General features: G+C 45.4%; 1 protein-coding gene across 3 annotated transcripts in view; it reads left to right on the forward strand.

Annotated features, from left to right (window-relative positions):
• The window catches only part of SLC8A3 (solute carrier family 8 member A3), a 136,390-nt gene that overhangs the window by 91,284 nt on the left and 29,963 nt on the right, over positions 1-15,143 (forward strand). For all 3 annotated transcript variants that reach the window (XR_010884019.1, XM_067295566.1, XM_067295567.1), the window contains exon 3: positions 14,798-14,901. Coding sequence is in view for 2 of the 3 variants with exons in the window: in XM_067295566.1 (XP_067151667.1) it covers positions 14,798-14,901 (104 nt within the window). In the remaining variant the exon portion in view is untranslated. The remainder of the gene's footprint in view (positions 1-14,797; positions 14,902-15,143) is intronic.

The raw sequence follows: 15,143 nt of genomic DNA on the forward strand, positions 1-15,143 counted from the left end.
GCTAGCAAGTTTCTGCAATTTTTGTCCTACAAAGAATTTAAAGACTTCCCAGGCTGGTGACTGTTGTTTTGAACCTGGCACTTCTCATTCTTCAACTTCCTCTCCCCCTTCATCCCCACCTTCTCATTTGTGCCAGCATCTCCATGGCAACACCGTGTTGCTAAAGAATAGAGAAGACATCTAAATATAGCTTCCAAATCTCCATGCCTTCGGCTAAAAGCCTAAAACCAGGGGTGACAGCTTGAAGCACTAGACTGCTAATACCAGTCAGTAAAGAACGTCTTGCAGATGAGATTCAGGAGTGATTTGGTTAAACTGGGGTCATTTTCAGCTGAGTGCTTGTTTTGTGTTTGCTCAGGACATTTCAAGACATCTTGAGGTAGTTCAGCCTACCCTCTCTTGTCTGGGGCATTCCCATGCCTTCACCCTATTGGGTTTTGTAGCCATTCTTCACAGCAAACAAAAATGACTCCGGTACTTTATCTGACTATCAACATCTGTGATGGGTTTGGACATCAGAGGCTCTTGTTGATACATTGGACTAAGCTGGCAGCAGAAAAATTGAAAGGCCTTCAATAAGGAATCAATTCTCCTATTTTCTTCTTTCTCCGTGCTATACTTTTTTTTAAATTCTGTGCTGTGTGACCACAGTGGGGTTGTGGCTGAGGTTTTGCTCTTTTTAGAGTTACTTTCTAAAAGGAAAGGGTACAACATCATCTCAGAGAGGCTGGTCCCCGGGAACAAACTTAATGTAGTGAGGAGGGAACTGTTCACACCTGGCACTGCATCGCACCTACACCAGGCTGATACTCACCAGAACTGACATTTCATGGACTGGCCAAGTTGAGTTATTACCTCTACTAGACATGCTTGTTGTACAAACCTCAGCAAATATCTCCACAGATCACAAAGACTGTTCCCTCTTTTGCCCTTTAGCAATGAGTCTCAATGGGCCAGCAAGAACAAGTTGACCTGCAGCAGGCCATGCAAGGGCTGGTTTGTGTTTCTACACACAGGACTTAAGTCTTCAGAGCTGACAGTCTAGAATGTGTCACACAAATCAACCTAGATTTATTTTTTTAAGAGAGGAATTTGAACAAAGATTATAGCCAGGCCTGAAATTGTTCAATATTAAAAATAGCTTTATTAATCTGAATAGAGGAAAAAAAAAGCCTATGGAGGTGGGCTATTAAGCTCATCATATAACCCAAATCAAATATCTCAACTCAGCCAATCAGCAATATGGACTCAGCTGAGAGAAAGGGCTTTTAAAAAAAACATATTCTTCCCTTCTTTGCAGAAATTCTTAAACCAAATCGTGGCATCTTTTCTGAAGAAAGAACCCTCTGTATTAGAGAATTCTATCATGTTTGAACAAAGTGAAATATAAATAGAGTGCTTTGGAAATCTGCTTGTCTAGCAGGGCTGACCGTGTTAAGGAAGCTCCCAAGGCATTTTGTTGTGCCTCCCAGCATGCCTTTTTCAGCTCTTCCATGGCTTCAGAGTTGTGTTTGTAACATTTGCTGTTTAATAGTTCCAGTGCTGATTCCTGTGGTTGACACATGTACCGTATCAAGTACTTAAGGATTTTTAGCAAGGAATGACAGTGCTTAATGGGCTCACCGGCCTGTCTAGTAACTTAGCAGCTCTGATTTCTCATTGCTTGTACAGTTATTTGCACCTTTGCAAAGTAGGTATGAAATTCTGTCATGTGAATTTGACAGTATTTTATGTCTCTTTGCATGGCAGTGAAGAGTGAGGGATGCGCTGCTGTGGCAGGAAAGAAATATGAACTGAAAAGTGAAGCTGACCACAAGCACAAAATGACCACTTTAATTTTCCCATTTCAGGATGCAGGAAGGATAACACTTAGGCAGATTTTTATCTGGATTCATTTTTTACCAGCTATCATTATAAATCTCTTACTGGTAACATTTTAAAGTTTTCTAATACAAATAAAAAAAGAAATATGGCTTTAGTCTTGGCTATGTCCCTTTAGTTATCATGTGTCAGTGACTAAAGCATTTTCAATAGCTCTAATTCAGAAATGAGCCAATTTACTAATTAGCCAAGATTACATGGGGAATACACAAAAGGAAATCACTTTTTTGTGTCAATATTTCCTTCTTTATCCCTTATCAAGACATGGTGCAACATCAACAGTGGCTGCACAACCAACAGCCAGCCAGACTAAGCCCTTGACTTCCCACTGGTCCCAGGTGAAGTCCCGCATGGTACCAGAAGGACAGGGAAGGAGGGAAACCAGGTTTTCAGACCAGGCTGCCTGGTTTCCATCTCCTGATACATCTACTTTGGGCACAGCTGGGAAAGTAAGCATCTCTGTCAGCATACATTTTCCCCTGCTGTGATCCCCTGTGGCAGAGACAGATGTTGGCCCTCGTGGTGAAGAGAGCGGAGGAGCACTCTGGGCTGCCTGTGTAGTGAAGGAGAGCAGCGGGACTTTGTCGCCTGTGTAGGTCCCAGCTGCAAACTCTGAGAAAATTTCTCTGCCCAGCTCCCTCTGTGCCACCTTCTTTGTTCCCTCCCTGTGCTGGGGACAGACAGCAGGGGACATGGCATTGCCTTTGCTACTTGTGCCAGGAACCAGTGCCGAAGGATTCTTCCCCTTCCCTTCCTGAGGAAGTTCATACCTTATGAGTCAAGTCAGACATTAGGCAGGACTTTCTAAGGGTAAGGTGATAAAACATTGGGCAAGAGTGTCCAGGACAGGTAGAAATTGTCCAGAAAAGTCTCCACCATTAAAAGTTTTTTAAAAAACAGCTGGGCAACTGCCTGTCAGGAGTGGCTTGGTGGGACTGGTTCTGCCCGGAGTCAGGGGTGAACTAGCTGAGTGCTAGCTGTTGCTTCCAGCCCTGTTTTCTGAGGCTTTTTGGTTCCCCAATGACATAAAGGAGCTTTAGCCAGGAAGAGGAGATGCCCTAAAGAAATGAAAAACTCCCTTCAAATCAGAGCCAAATTAAATGAAACAGTAAGCTGGTATTGATCCCACTTCCAGCACCACCCAAAGCGCTCTCTGCTCCCTTCCCTCACCCTGCTTATAACTGTAGCATCTACCAAATGAGCAGCTCAGATGTTTTGCAAGTAATGACTGTCCCCTACGCAGGCTCCTGTGAGAGAAACAGGGATCACAGCCACTGCGTAGATATAGAAACTGAAGCACAAAAGTATCAAGTGATTGCTTGCATGGCCTCAGGCTTGCCTGGAGAAATACAGAGGTCATGTAATGATTAACACTACAGACAGCCCTATGATAATGATCATCTAGTTATTCCATTGGCCATCCTGAAGTTAAGATTAAAAAAACCCCTTCCATTTATTATTGGACTTCTGTGTGACTTTACAACAGACTGGTCTAAAACGGTCCAGGCTGTTCTCCCTATGCTTGCTGCACAGAGCGGGATGTCCCTTACATAGCTGCTCTTCCAAGGTCCTAATGAATGACACAGCCAGTTTCTGGAAATCAGCCCACAGTGGCTTGTCTCGAGCTTCTGTACTAGCACCGGTTCTTTTGTAACACATACATCAGCGACTTGTACATAGATGATCTGCCTGAAACTCTATCCTGAGAGTTTGTCTATCCTATTGGCATCTGCTTAGGTAACTGGTACGAAGATCTGCTCTGACCTTGGAGACACCTTAAATTCTGACCTGGCTGTTAGAACAAACTGTGACTATCACTGGTGACTGCAGCAGCATGCTTCAAAAACTGTTTCCCTCACTACAGTCCTCATGGGAGCCAGAAATCTCCTTTCATGGGCATGATCTGAAATCCAATGTATATCCTGTCTGTCCTGGTCTTTCTCTGGATGGGTCCTTAAATTACCATGATTCCCCATTGAAATGAAGATCACTTATCATCTCCTTGGCAAGTTCTGGGAATCTGCTTTGGGATTTAATGCTTTTCCTCCTCAAACACTTCCCTCATCTTTTGCTACATGGCAGCATAACCCTTTGCTTCAAAATGGCTCTGCTTGTCCCAGCCTTGGTTACTTGATGTGCTACTCCATATGACCATGTGCCTTGCACCAGGGCACCTTGTCTGCCAGCGCTGTTGCGTTGCTCTGTTAAATGTCTGCCTCCCAATGATCCAGACAAAGCCAGCTCCCCACTCTACAACAGCCTTATTTAACCCCCTCTGATTTGCCTCAAATTTTGACATCTTATATGGTCAGCATTGCTGCAACATGACTTCTCAATGAGATCTTCTGGCAGAGAGAATAGGTCCTATGCATATATTTCCTTGCTGAAAACCCAGTCCAATGCCAGCAATCACATGCAGGGCTCTGGGGAAGAGCAAGACTGGCATCACACATTTTGAAATTCATGCTGCAGAGCCTGTACCTGCAGCAAATCAGATGATGATTTAGATATATTGAGATGCGTTGAGAATGCTATGGCTTGACCTGATGTGCGTCCAGTAATTATTCACGTTAATGAGTTACTAAAGATCTCCTGGTACTTCTCGCTGTCCCGGGGATGTTTACCTTGCTGTCATGGCTGCTTTCCATCCTGGCTAACAGCATCCCACCAGGGACTGTAAATCCTGCCCTTGCACAGCCCTGCCTGTTTCAATGGTATACTCTATGTGACATTTCCTGACTTACTCTGTTTTTAGAGCTGAGCCTTATTTTAATTCCAAAGTCATGCAGACACATCCTCTTAACCTGCACTGCAATAATTCCTGCAAATGAGAGACTCCACACAGAGAGATACTCAATATTTTCTAGCACATTAATCAAATAAGCATTCAGTCATTGCCTTATGTATTGGAAGAGGACGTGTTGTCAAATAAAATGATTTTATAGATTATCCTCCGTACTCCCCAGATGGGGAATTTAGCAACGTCATGTGCATGAAGTCCTTTAGGAGAAGATCAATGTCTATTCATTTCATCTTCTGGTGCTTACTCAGGGAAAGCTCCTTATTAATGTTGTTCCCCAGAGGAGCTTTCCCATCCCTAACTTTTAAAAACAGTGATTATTTTTAAGTATGTGTCTAAAGGAGAGCCTGGACTGGCACAATCTGAGGGCTATTGGTGACAGTGTGCAATGTCCCCAGAGAAAACAGGAGAGAGCAGCTATTCTGACTTCTGTATGCACGTGTAATCCCTGGGAACTACAGATCTCGTGTTGTCCTGCTGTATCACAGTCCTTCAGTTATCTTTGTCCTTCCCAATTAGAAGCAAAGGTACAGCTGTAGCAACAGTGGGTCACCTATGATTTTGCATCAGAAGTTGAATGGTTTGCTCTTTGTTTTTTTCTGGAGATAGGTCTCCTTGTCTAACACAGTAAGACTGCCTCCAGAGCAGGAAGAAACCCCAGCAGCCCTCTAAGAGTTATTTCCTAGCAGTCTCAGAAGCTGCCACAGCTGTATGCTTTTGCTATTGAAAGGCCTGTTTCTCCTCTCGTTGTGTCTGTGCAAACTACTTGGCAGCAGAGGACTGGGGACTCACCTGGAGCTTATGGAAAATATGAAAATGGGTCAGCTTAACTGATCTGGGCAGGAATCTCACTCAAACAGATCTCGTGGAAGACTGAGGCTCCCTGTCAGGATAGGAAAATCTGTGTTTCAGTACTTCTGGCGATTGCCTCTTCCAGGCCCAGTCTGACTCCCAGACACACAGGGAGAAGGATCAGCTACCCATGCTTTTCCAAATTAAAAGCATTGTTCAGCCTGTTGAAAAGGCTACTGAGGCCTGAATTAAAGAGCTATTTCCACAAGTCAACCCATGTAAATGTTGATATTGAATTAAGCTGTGGGTTGGTACTGGTTGTGGAGCTTTTGGGTTTGGTTTTGTCTGCAGAGTGACTCCTCCTTTCCAGCTCCCATTGGCATTTAATGAAGGCAGTTGATTGCCAGGACAGGCTTTTGGATGGCCTTTGTTGTTCTCAGCTTTCGAACTGTCTGAGGTATGTCTTGGCCATGAGGAAGCTGTCAGAGAAAGAGGAAGGATGGAAAGTGTCTCCTTTCCCTGATGCAGAGGCATCAGCTGTTGGGGAATGAAAGCTGCCCGGCTGAGCAAGGTGTGTTTCAGACCTCTTGCTTCCCATTAGGGGGAATGTTCCTATCAGGCCTGTTGTGCTGCAAGACCCTCTCATGCTGGCGTCTGCCTCGATTAATTTCAGGAAACTGTCACGATGTTCTTGCAGCAAAATGTTCCCGAGCCTCCTGCTCCGCTTGCCCTCTGGCTCTCGCTGTCCTCCTGTCACATCTCTCACATTAACGTGATGTCTTCCCAGAGTGGTGTTATGCTCCAGTCCTTCTCCCCATCCATCTCCTCTGCTCTCCAGGCATTTTTAGGAGGTAGCTATCAGTGTGGTCGCAGGTGAGATATAAGGGCAGTGTTGCAAGGGAGCAATCTGTGTTTTGGCCTCAAGACGATTTACTGCAGCTTAGGATGTAGCCATAGTTACAGTTGCTTTTGTAGCACTAGGGAGGAGTGAAATGCTCTCAGTAGTTACAGAAGTTGCAGAGCTTGGGAATAGACAACTCTGACCCAGCTGCACCAAGCTGGGAGGAACTGCCTCGCCGGCCTGACGGGCACCAAAACGCCCTTTGTCAGCGCTGACCTTTCCACAGCAACAGTCACCAAAGCAGCGAGCCAGCTGAGATAAGGGCACTTCCCCACTAGGAAGCGAGCTGAGCCCGGTGCCCCGTTCTTTGCAGTCTGCTGGGCGGCCCTGGGACTGGAGGTGCTTTCTTCCCACTGCTGCAAAATAATAGCAAAAGGTTAAATATTCCACGCTATGCAACGCTTGCTCTGTGAGTGGTCACCCACCTCACAGTCCCTGGAAACTTTTCTGTTCCTTCTTTCCATTCTGCCTTGCTCCTTTTTCCCTTGCACAGTAAAGTTTGGAAACTCGCTGGGACTGGAGTGATACTGGGCAGAGACTGCGAGCGTGGCTGGAGCTTTCCAGGCTGCGCTGGCCAAGTGAGTGTGGTGCCAGGGTGCCTGAGTAGCCAGAGGATCCCTATCACACAGCCCACACCTCAAGGCTGCAAGGTTGGGTCCCTGAAGCCGTGTAGTCCACAGTGCTGTGAAAATGAGCACAGGCTCTCAGCAAAGCGATGTAGGTCAGGTATAGCACTCTCCTGGTGCAGCTCATCCTCTTTTGGGCCTAAAATAGGTTGGGTAAGGGGTGTAAGGCTGCCTTTGTCTGCACAGGCCACATTCAGCTTTGATGTATGAAGATTAGCTGGTGAAGGTGACTTTGGCCTGATCTGTGTATATTATGGAGTCTCTGTGTCCTCTGCTTAGGTTTGGTCCTAGGTGTTAATGTCAGTGTGTTGACTTCGCTCTACTCTGCCTCCATTAATCAGCCTTATGCTTTGCTCTCTTGAAATGCCAAGAAAGAGCAGCACCCAGTTAGAGTTCCCTTTGCTGTGATGGAGGGTGAGCCCTGAACTGAGATGTGCTGCCTTGAGGGGGGAGGCCGTGAGAAGGGCTGCCCTTACTTGGATCAGCTGGTCCCCTTGGAGGTGCTAAGTGGTCTCACAAAGGGCTCGGCACAAGGAAGTGTCCTGCTGTCATGTTCAGGAGGACAACAGGTGTTGCATGAGACTTGAAAACAAAGATTTTCCTTGTAATAATAACTTTGCCCTTCATCTTTTGTTTAAGAGCCAGGTAAAAGTTCCTTTTCTCACTACAGCTTATAATAAGGGGGAAAATGTCAATTCACTGGATTTGTCACCAAATTCAAAGACCCTTTTTTGAAGCACAATGTGAGGCTTGAGTGTGCAGTAACAATCCAGTTTGTAACAGAGCTGAGCTGATGCAGGAGTTCAGAGGATTTGCTCTGTTGATTACACCTGTACAGAGATTTTTACCAGCTATCCTGAAGGCAATGCTTCTGCCTTTGAGTTAGACTTTAATATTGGGGCAAAACTTGGAAAATCTGTTTCTCTTTAGAGAGAAGAGAAAATCTGAAAATTTGTTTCTCTTGTTCCCCTCAGCTCTCCCAAGTATAGCCAAAAGTTACTTCTTTTTCCAGCCAAGTTTTATTTCCTTCTCCTTGAGGCAAGCTCGGGAGGTGTTGTTCGTGTCCCTGGGGCCTGGCACAGCCCCTCAGGATTCCCACCGAGGCGCTGTCTGTGGGTCAGTTTTGTCCTGGGGATGCTGGCTCATGCTGTCATTCCCTTTGAGCCACCGAGTGGCCCTCACCTTTACATCCGTGTTAAACTTTGCTGCGTTTCAGTGAGCAGGATGACACATTTTTATTTCACTGCAGAGTGACTTGAATCCACATGCAGGCGGTGGGGGGGAAAGCGTGTTACCCACTCACATACAACCAGGATTCAGAACCATGTGATCCTCTGTACATGCATGTGTCAGAAACAGTTGATTGAGCTCTGGTGCTGGAAGGGGGCTTTTCAGGCATGGACAGAGTTTTGCAGTTGGACTTTCCCCTTGTAGAAACCAGTGGGAAAAGGGGGATCATCAGAGAACTGGACTTGAATTTTTGTTTAGAAGAGACAATGCTCATATGGTGGGTGAATCAGGCCTGTGGTGTGCGAGCCAGCCAGCCAGAGTGTGTGAGGTGTTGTCCTGTCCCTCCCGTGCAGCAGAGAATTAGGGCAAGGGGGTGGCCTGGAGGGCTGGCAGCCTGGGGCGGTGATACCAGGCAGAGATCAGCAGAGAGCGAACAGGAATGCACATAAGCCCAAAGAAAAAAAAAATTGGAGGTACTGGAGGCAGTGCCACATTACTTGGATTTATTTCTGGGTATTAATACATGGCCCTATCTTTCTGTGTCCTCCCAAAACAAGTAAGATCTAAGATACAGCCATATAGCAAGCAGAGGGCTCAAAAGTTTGCAGAAAACTCTGTTCGCTCTCAAATAACTTCTGTTCACTTTCTGCCTTGTGTACTTGAGAGTCAAGGGGCCAGTTGCCAAGAGTGCTGAAACAACAGCCATTCAGACAGGGAATACTTTATACTGTTTGTAGCCCCTACTTGTGCTCTGGTCACATATATGTGGACACATCCAGTTGCAAAAGGCATACATACAGGCATATCATACACAGGCATATTTTAAAGAAGGTTCAGTGGAAAAAAACACACCCAGAATCAGAAATCCAAATTTGTATTATTTTACTTCTGCCCCTGTGTATGGACAGCTTTCAAAATACCTTCACTGGTATACTATTTTTAGTCTGCCAGCAAATGAGACAAGAAGTTTCTTCCCTTTTCATTGTCAGCAGTATTCAAGGATTAGCATGTGGATCTGTTTGGCCCCAAGCATGAGGCAGTGCCACCCTAAAGGGAGGAGAAGTGACCCAGTGTCACCTGGGGAGGTGAGGCAGGGCCTGGGGACTGCAGCCTCTGGCAAAGCAGCAGGCAGAGTAAAGGTTTCCCAGTGGTCTTAGGAAACTACACTGTTTCCTGACCTCAGGGGGCTTCCTTTTGTAATGTCAACATTTTAAAGTGCATCTTCTCTACAGAAATCCACTGAGTTTTCTTTCTCTTTTTTTTTTAAATTAAAAAATGACAACTATAAAGAAATCTCACCCCTGTGGAACTACTTAGTAGGCTTTATAGACCACTCTGCACTTAACAAAATGTGCACACAGTGAGTCATTACTTCCTTGAGTCCACAGCTTTGAGTAGTCATTGTGCGGTTGAGTGAATTGTGTAAAATCAGGCTTTCCACACACACAGCCATGGAGATCATCTTCCGTGCACACTTTCTCATTAAATGGGTATTTCTTCTCCACTTCAGTATGCACATACACTACTCATGGAAGTGGGAGAGCCACCTCATAAAAAAACAGTTGCTATAAAAAGACAGACTCAAATAATGTGCATTCCTTATAGGTATTGCCTAAAGCTGTAGAATGGCTTTATCATGATACCTAAATTGGCCTCCAGGAAACAGGGTCTGCATCCTTTGCAGATAAATTTTGTTGCAGATACTGAGTAAAATGGGGCTCTTCACACTGAAGACCCCTTTTGAAAAAAAAATTTTTTGTACTTTTTCTGCTTTTTAAAGTGAAACACTGATTTCTTCCTTGTTTCTTATTCCACGTATTTTCACTCTGAAAAAAGGCTGAGGAAAAAATTAGCAACTTAAAGTCATGAAAAGTCAAAAGCTAAAAAGAACAAAAGTTGCCAATAGTTCAAAAATGTAAGCAGTGCTATTTGTGAATGGGATTTTCAAAAGCAACTGGAGTTTAGGAAGCACTGGCTACTTTCAAAAATCCCACTTTCTGTTTTGTAGTAAGAGCAAGAAAGAGATCAGAGCTATGAATTAGATATAGATTTAATTCAGCAAATTGAAAAACCTTTGCAAAATACTGGGGACCCAGACAACATGTGGTTCAAAAGAGAAATTCGGTCAACCTCTCCAAAGAAAATGCAATGAAATCATTATGATGAAGTCTTAGCAAAGTACCAACATTTACACCAGAGACGCATTGTTTAAAATCTTTCAGTCTGGATTAGTAGAGATTGAAAAGGTCTAGAGAAGGGAAATGAGGCTTGCTAGCATTAGTACAGGTTATTTGCAGAACAAGCACTGGCAAAAATAAAGATGATTTAGCTTAGAAAGAAGAATCTGAGGTGATTTTTCTTGCATATTCATAACACTGAAGGATATAGCAAAGGTTGTTAAAACTCTTCCCCAGTCCCCTGTGCCATCATTGACAGACAGGGTTGGGATCTGGTCAGAACAAGAGCCAGCACAGGGAGCAGGATTTCCACAGCCAGAGTGGAGACCCAAAGATGACTCAGGAGTCAAACTGTAGGAGAGCTGGATAATTTTGTGGTCGTTAACGATACCAGTAGGCATGCAAACTGCAGGAACGAAAATTAATCAACCTTCCTATTTCGTGTCATGAAATGGTGGTTTTCAGGTGGTCAAAAAGCCTTCCTCAGGTATTACACAATTCGCAAATGCTCTTTTCCTCAGCTGCTCTTAAGTGGAGCAGTTGCTTAGGTGTTAGCTAGTAAGCGTAGGTCAGTGCTACTGCATTCATCCAGGCCTGGCTCCAAGGGGTGGCAGTCTGAGGTCTGTACTTTCTGCTCTTAAACATAGCTGGGCCTCTAATAACCTCTAATAACCACCTACGCTGGCAGGAGCTGAAGTCACAGCATCCCCGGGATTCGGGACCGGAGTGCTTACTCTCTGAAGCGCTATGGGATCAAAGGTACTGGATATCATTTAGTGCCTGATATTCAAAACAGTAAGGCCATGTACAGTTTTTTATTCATAACAAGGTCACTAATGGATGGGCTAAGGCACTGAGTGAGTGGGCTGAAGCCCTCATATGTACCCCCGCCCTGAGGATTTCTGGGATGACTGGTGACGAATTAGCAGTGAGGGCCACTGACTGAGTTTTGAGACTAAACTTGCAGTGGTTCTTCTTGAATTCAGCAGAGTGCTCAGTGACTCCAGCCCCATACTGAAAGAGCGCTAAGCAGTACCTCCACAGACAGCCTGGACTAGTTCAGCTTCTCATGGGAGCAAAAGAAATCATTCTCACTGTCCCGGTGAAGGGAGGAGCTCAAGTTCCCAACCAACAGTATGTATGAGAAAGATTTCCAAATCCCGCTCACTTTGGCAATAGATGTGTTTGTTGATGTACACCACTGTTGTAGCGCATCAGTCCTTTTCCCAACAAGGCAAAGGGTAGAACAGTGTAATGCTATTTCTTAGGTCTACAGCACTTCCTGTCAGTAGGTTTGATTGTGTTTGACAGTCATAAAGATCCACATCTTCCTGACAACCCTGTGAGCATGTTAGCACAGCAGCTCACTTACGGGGAAACTGAGACACATACAGTAATTTGAAGACTGGGGCTATTTTGCTCGGGCTCTATGATCTCCAGTCCTGCTTTTCTCCTCTTTTCTATACACAGCCAAGACAAATTATAGATACAAAATGCACCAGGGGACTGATCCAAATGTTGAGGATGGGCAGGTAACTTGCAGTGGTCGTTGCAGGAGGGCTGTGGGGGAGATGTGCGTGTGGGTACTAAGCTGTTGGATGGGGAAGTCATTCCCTGGTGAGATGGGCAGCTGGCCTGGTTCTCAGGAGCAGTTGTTTTGGGGTAATGGAGATGCACTTTCTGTGGAACTGACTTGTCATTTAAAAAAATGCAGTTCCAGTTTGGGGTCATGGCTGATTGGAAGTCTGGGAGCCCCGAGATAACAAATGCATGCCCATTCAGAATGTATGCGTATATGTGAGCATATAATTATACATGATCATCGGTGCATATGCAGACAATTTTACATTTAAGAGGGTGTGAGATCATCCCAGAGTGAAAGCACCAATCCTTTCTGTCATGAGTGAGGGATGTAATTTTATCAAGTCTTTCAACTGATAAGAAAGCAAGCAAAGTGCAGGTATAATTTTCAGCCTGAGACAATCAGTGCAACCCTAGCTGAAAGGGAGACAGCATAATTGGCAAAGCCATCGAGTTGTTTAGATTGTTGTGTTTGTGTGTGCATGTGTGTAGGAGTGAGAGCCAAGGAGCTGTGGCCTCTGTTTAGGACATCTGTTTGCTGTGAAAGAAACCACGTCATGGTTCTTTCATTTTTTTCCCACAGAATGCTCCTGGAACTCATAAGAAATTTGCCTGAGGAGAGATATAGGATTTTCCACCCAGCTAGTCCAGCAACCAGCGCTACTCAGAGTTGGCTGCAAAGGCAGGTTTTCCCTTAGGCAGCTGACTGACTAGCCTCACCTATGGCTCATTTTAACATGAAGAGCTCAGAGCTAAAGGTTGCAGCATCTTCCCATCTGGTCACTTAGTGTCTCTCTGAAAGACTAATGTTCCCGACATGGAAGTAATAGCTTGGTGCCTGTGTGGTGTGTACTTGTGCATGTGTTTTTATGCATGTGTGTACAGAGCGAGTAGCAGTGTGAGCAGAGCGTGCTTCTCTGTGTGTCAGTCAGATTTCATTGCATGGACACTGTGTTATGAGCGACTGTGCTGATCTGTATTGCAACTCTTGAGCCCCTTGCCAGTTTGCGAGGGGACCAGAGCTATTTGTGTTCAACTACATTTTGTACAGTGTATCTGTCTTCAGGCCTTCTGGTTAAACAGAAGATAGGCCAATGTCACTGGCAGTAGTGGGCTTTAGCCTTTCTCAAGCGCCATGTTGAGCTTGTTCAGTGAGTGAGAAAACTTTGACTGTCTAATGTTCCCATGCAATTCCTTGCCTTCCTCCACTTCTGCTTCTCTATTCTCTTCTCCCCTTTATGACACTTATTATTTTTCCATCCACAGCAAAACAATTCACATCAAGGTAATTGATGATGAGGAGTATGAAAAAAACAAGAATTTCTTCATTGAGCTGATGAGCCCACGCATGGTGGATATGAGTTTACAGAAAGGTGTAGTACTGGCCCTGCAGACTAATGTTAACATTCTTCTTTCCTCTTTTCTTTTTTGCCCTTTCTCCTCTTCTCCTTTTCCTCTGATTTCTTTTTGTTTCCAACTGCTCTATCCTAAACACTGCTGTGCACACACACCTGTGTCACATGGTATCTATGGAGCATGAGTGGGATGGGAACTGTGTTGGGGGGGGCCTGGGAAAGGGGACAAGGGAAGGAGAGAGAGAAGGATAGTACAGTCCTAATCATCAGTATTTTTGCAATGGCTCAGAGAGGGACCTTCCATCATTCCCATTGATGGAAAGGACTGAGCCTGCTCAAGCAAGTCTTGTAGCATCAGTGGGAAGACACTTTCTAGAAACACGGCCAGCATCTTAGGAGATCATCACCCTGCCCTATTCCTATGAGGTATCCTGATAGTCCCACATTAGCAAAACACAGAAATCAAGGCCTGGCAGAGTAAGAGCCCCTAATAAATTCTCAGAAGGACTGGGTAAAGGCTGTGAACCCTCCAGTCCGGTTGCTGCTGAGCAGCTCTGGGAGTGACTGATCAGGGCAGGGAAGAGAGCTGACACTCCACCTTTGATTTGTTTGAGGGCTCACAGTAGCTTTATGCATTGCAGGGGTGCTAGACTTAGCCTGGAAACCTGGCAGCAGGGAGAAGGAGACAGCCCCGCTCCAGTGTCAAGGGTATTTTCATTCAAGTCTCTGAGGTATTTTAGTACCATTCTGTCTTCTGCAAGCTCCCAGCAAAGCTGTCTGCTCTCACAGAAAGCTGAGTCTCTCGGTCAGGGAACATTCAGGTCATGGAGAGGAGGCAGACAGTATCAAAGAGCAGAAGCAATAAGATATGCCATTTTAAAAATGGAAATTAGAAATATCAGCATCCTTTGAAGCTAACAGAGCTATAGCCTGACTGCAAAGACCTGACGCACCCCCACTGGGGAGCATGTCTGTGAGTACGCATCTCTCTCTCTCTTCTTCTCAGTCTCCGAGCCCAGAATACCTACAGATTTATTACTAATTGTGAGGGTAGGAGAAGCAACTGACCTTTCAGCTAAAATGTGCTGGGTACCCCAGGGTGGCTCCTGGTGATTTCCGGTCAGCCAATACCCTTTCTATTACCATGTGACACTGAAAAAAACGTGCTGCAGAAGTCGCCTCCCACTAACCATCAGCAAGGTCCGAACCCCTTTCCCCTTCCTCTCCACTCCCTTCCTCACCCCCCTCGCCAGCCCCATCTGCCCCTAACACCCTCCCGCTCCCCAAAGACCAGCTGCGACCGATGCGCCAGGTCAAATGAGCAGGCCAACGGCACACTGCCCCAGGCAGCGGGGAACGAGCTGCATGCGAGAAGCGTGTGGTGCTGCTGCTGCTGCGTCTCCTCCAGCTGGCCAACCCGCTGTACACGGTTGTCTCTCTTGTTGTCCCTACAGGAAGACCGTAAGGGTTAAAATAGTAGATGAGGAGGAATACGAAAGGCAGGAGAATTTCTTCATTGCCCTTGGTGAACCGAAATGGATGGAACGAGGAATATCAGGTGTGAGATCCTTTATGAAAACAAATGAAAAAAAAGAAAAAAAGAATCAAGTCTCCAAACCCCAACTCTAAAAATATAACCCTTTTTCTCCTATTTCCCCTCCCTCCTTTTCTCCTCCTCCTGTAGACAGATCGACTTTTATTCTCTGCCCTCCTGTATTCTCGCTCTCACCCTGTTTCGGTGTCATCTCTGCCTTTTAGAGCCTAGCTTACTTCTGATCCTCCTTTTGTGCAATGCTTGAG

The sequence above is a fragment of the Apteryx mantelli genome, chromosome 4 (genome assembly GCF_036417845.1).
Source record: "Apteryx mantelli isolate bAptMan1 chromosome 4, bAptMan1.hap1, whole genome shotgun sequence".
In the NCBI taxonomy this organism is placed as follows: Eukaryota; Metazoa; Chordata; class Aves; order Apterygiformes; family Apterygidae; genus Apteryx; species Apteryx mantelli.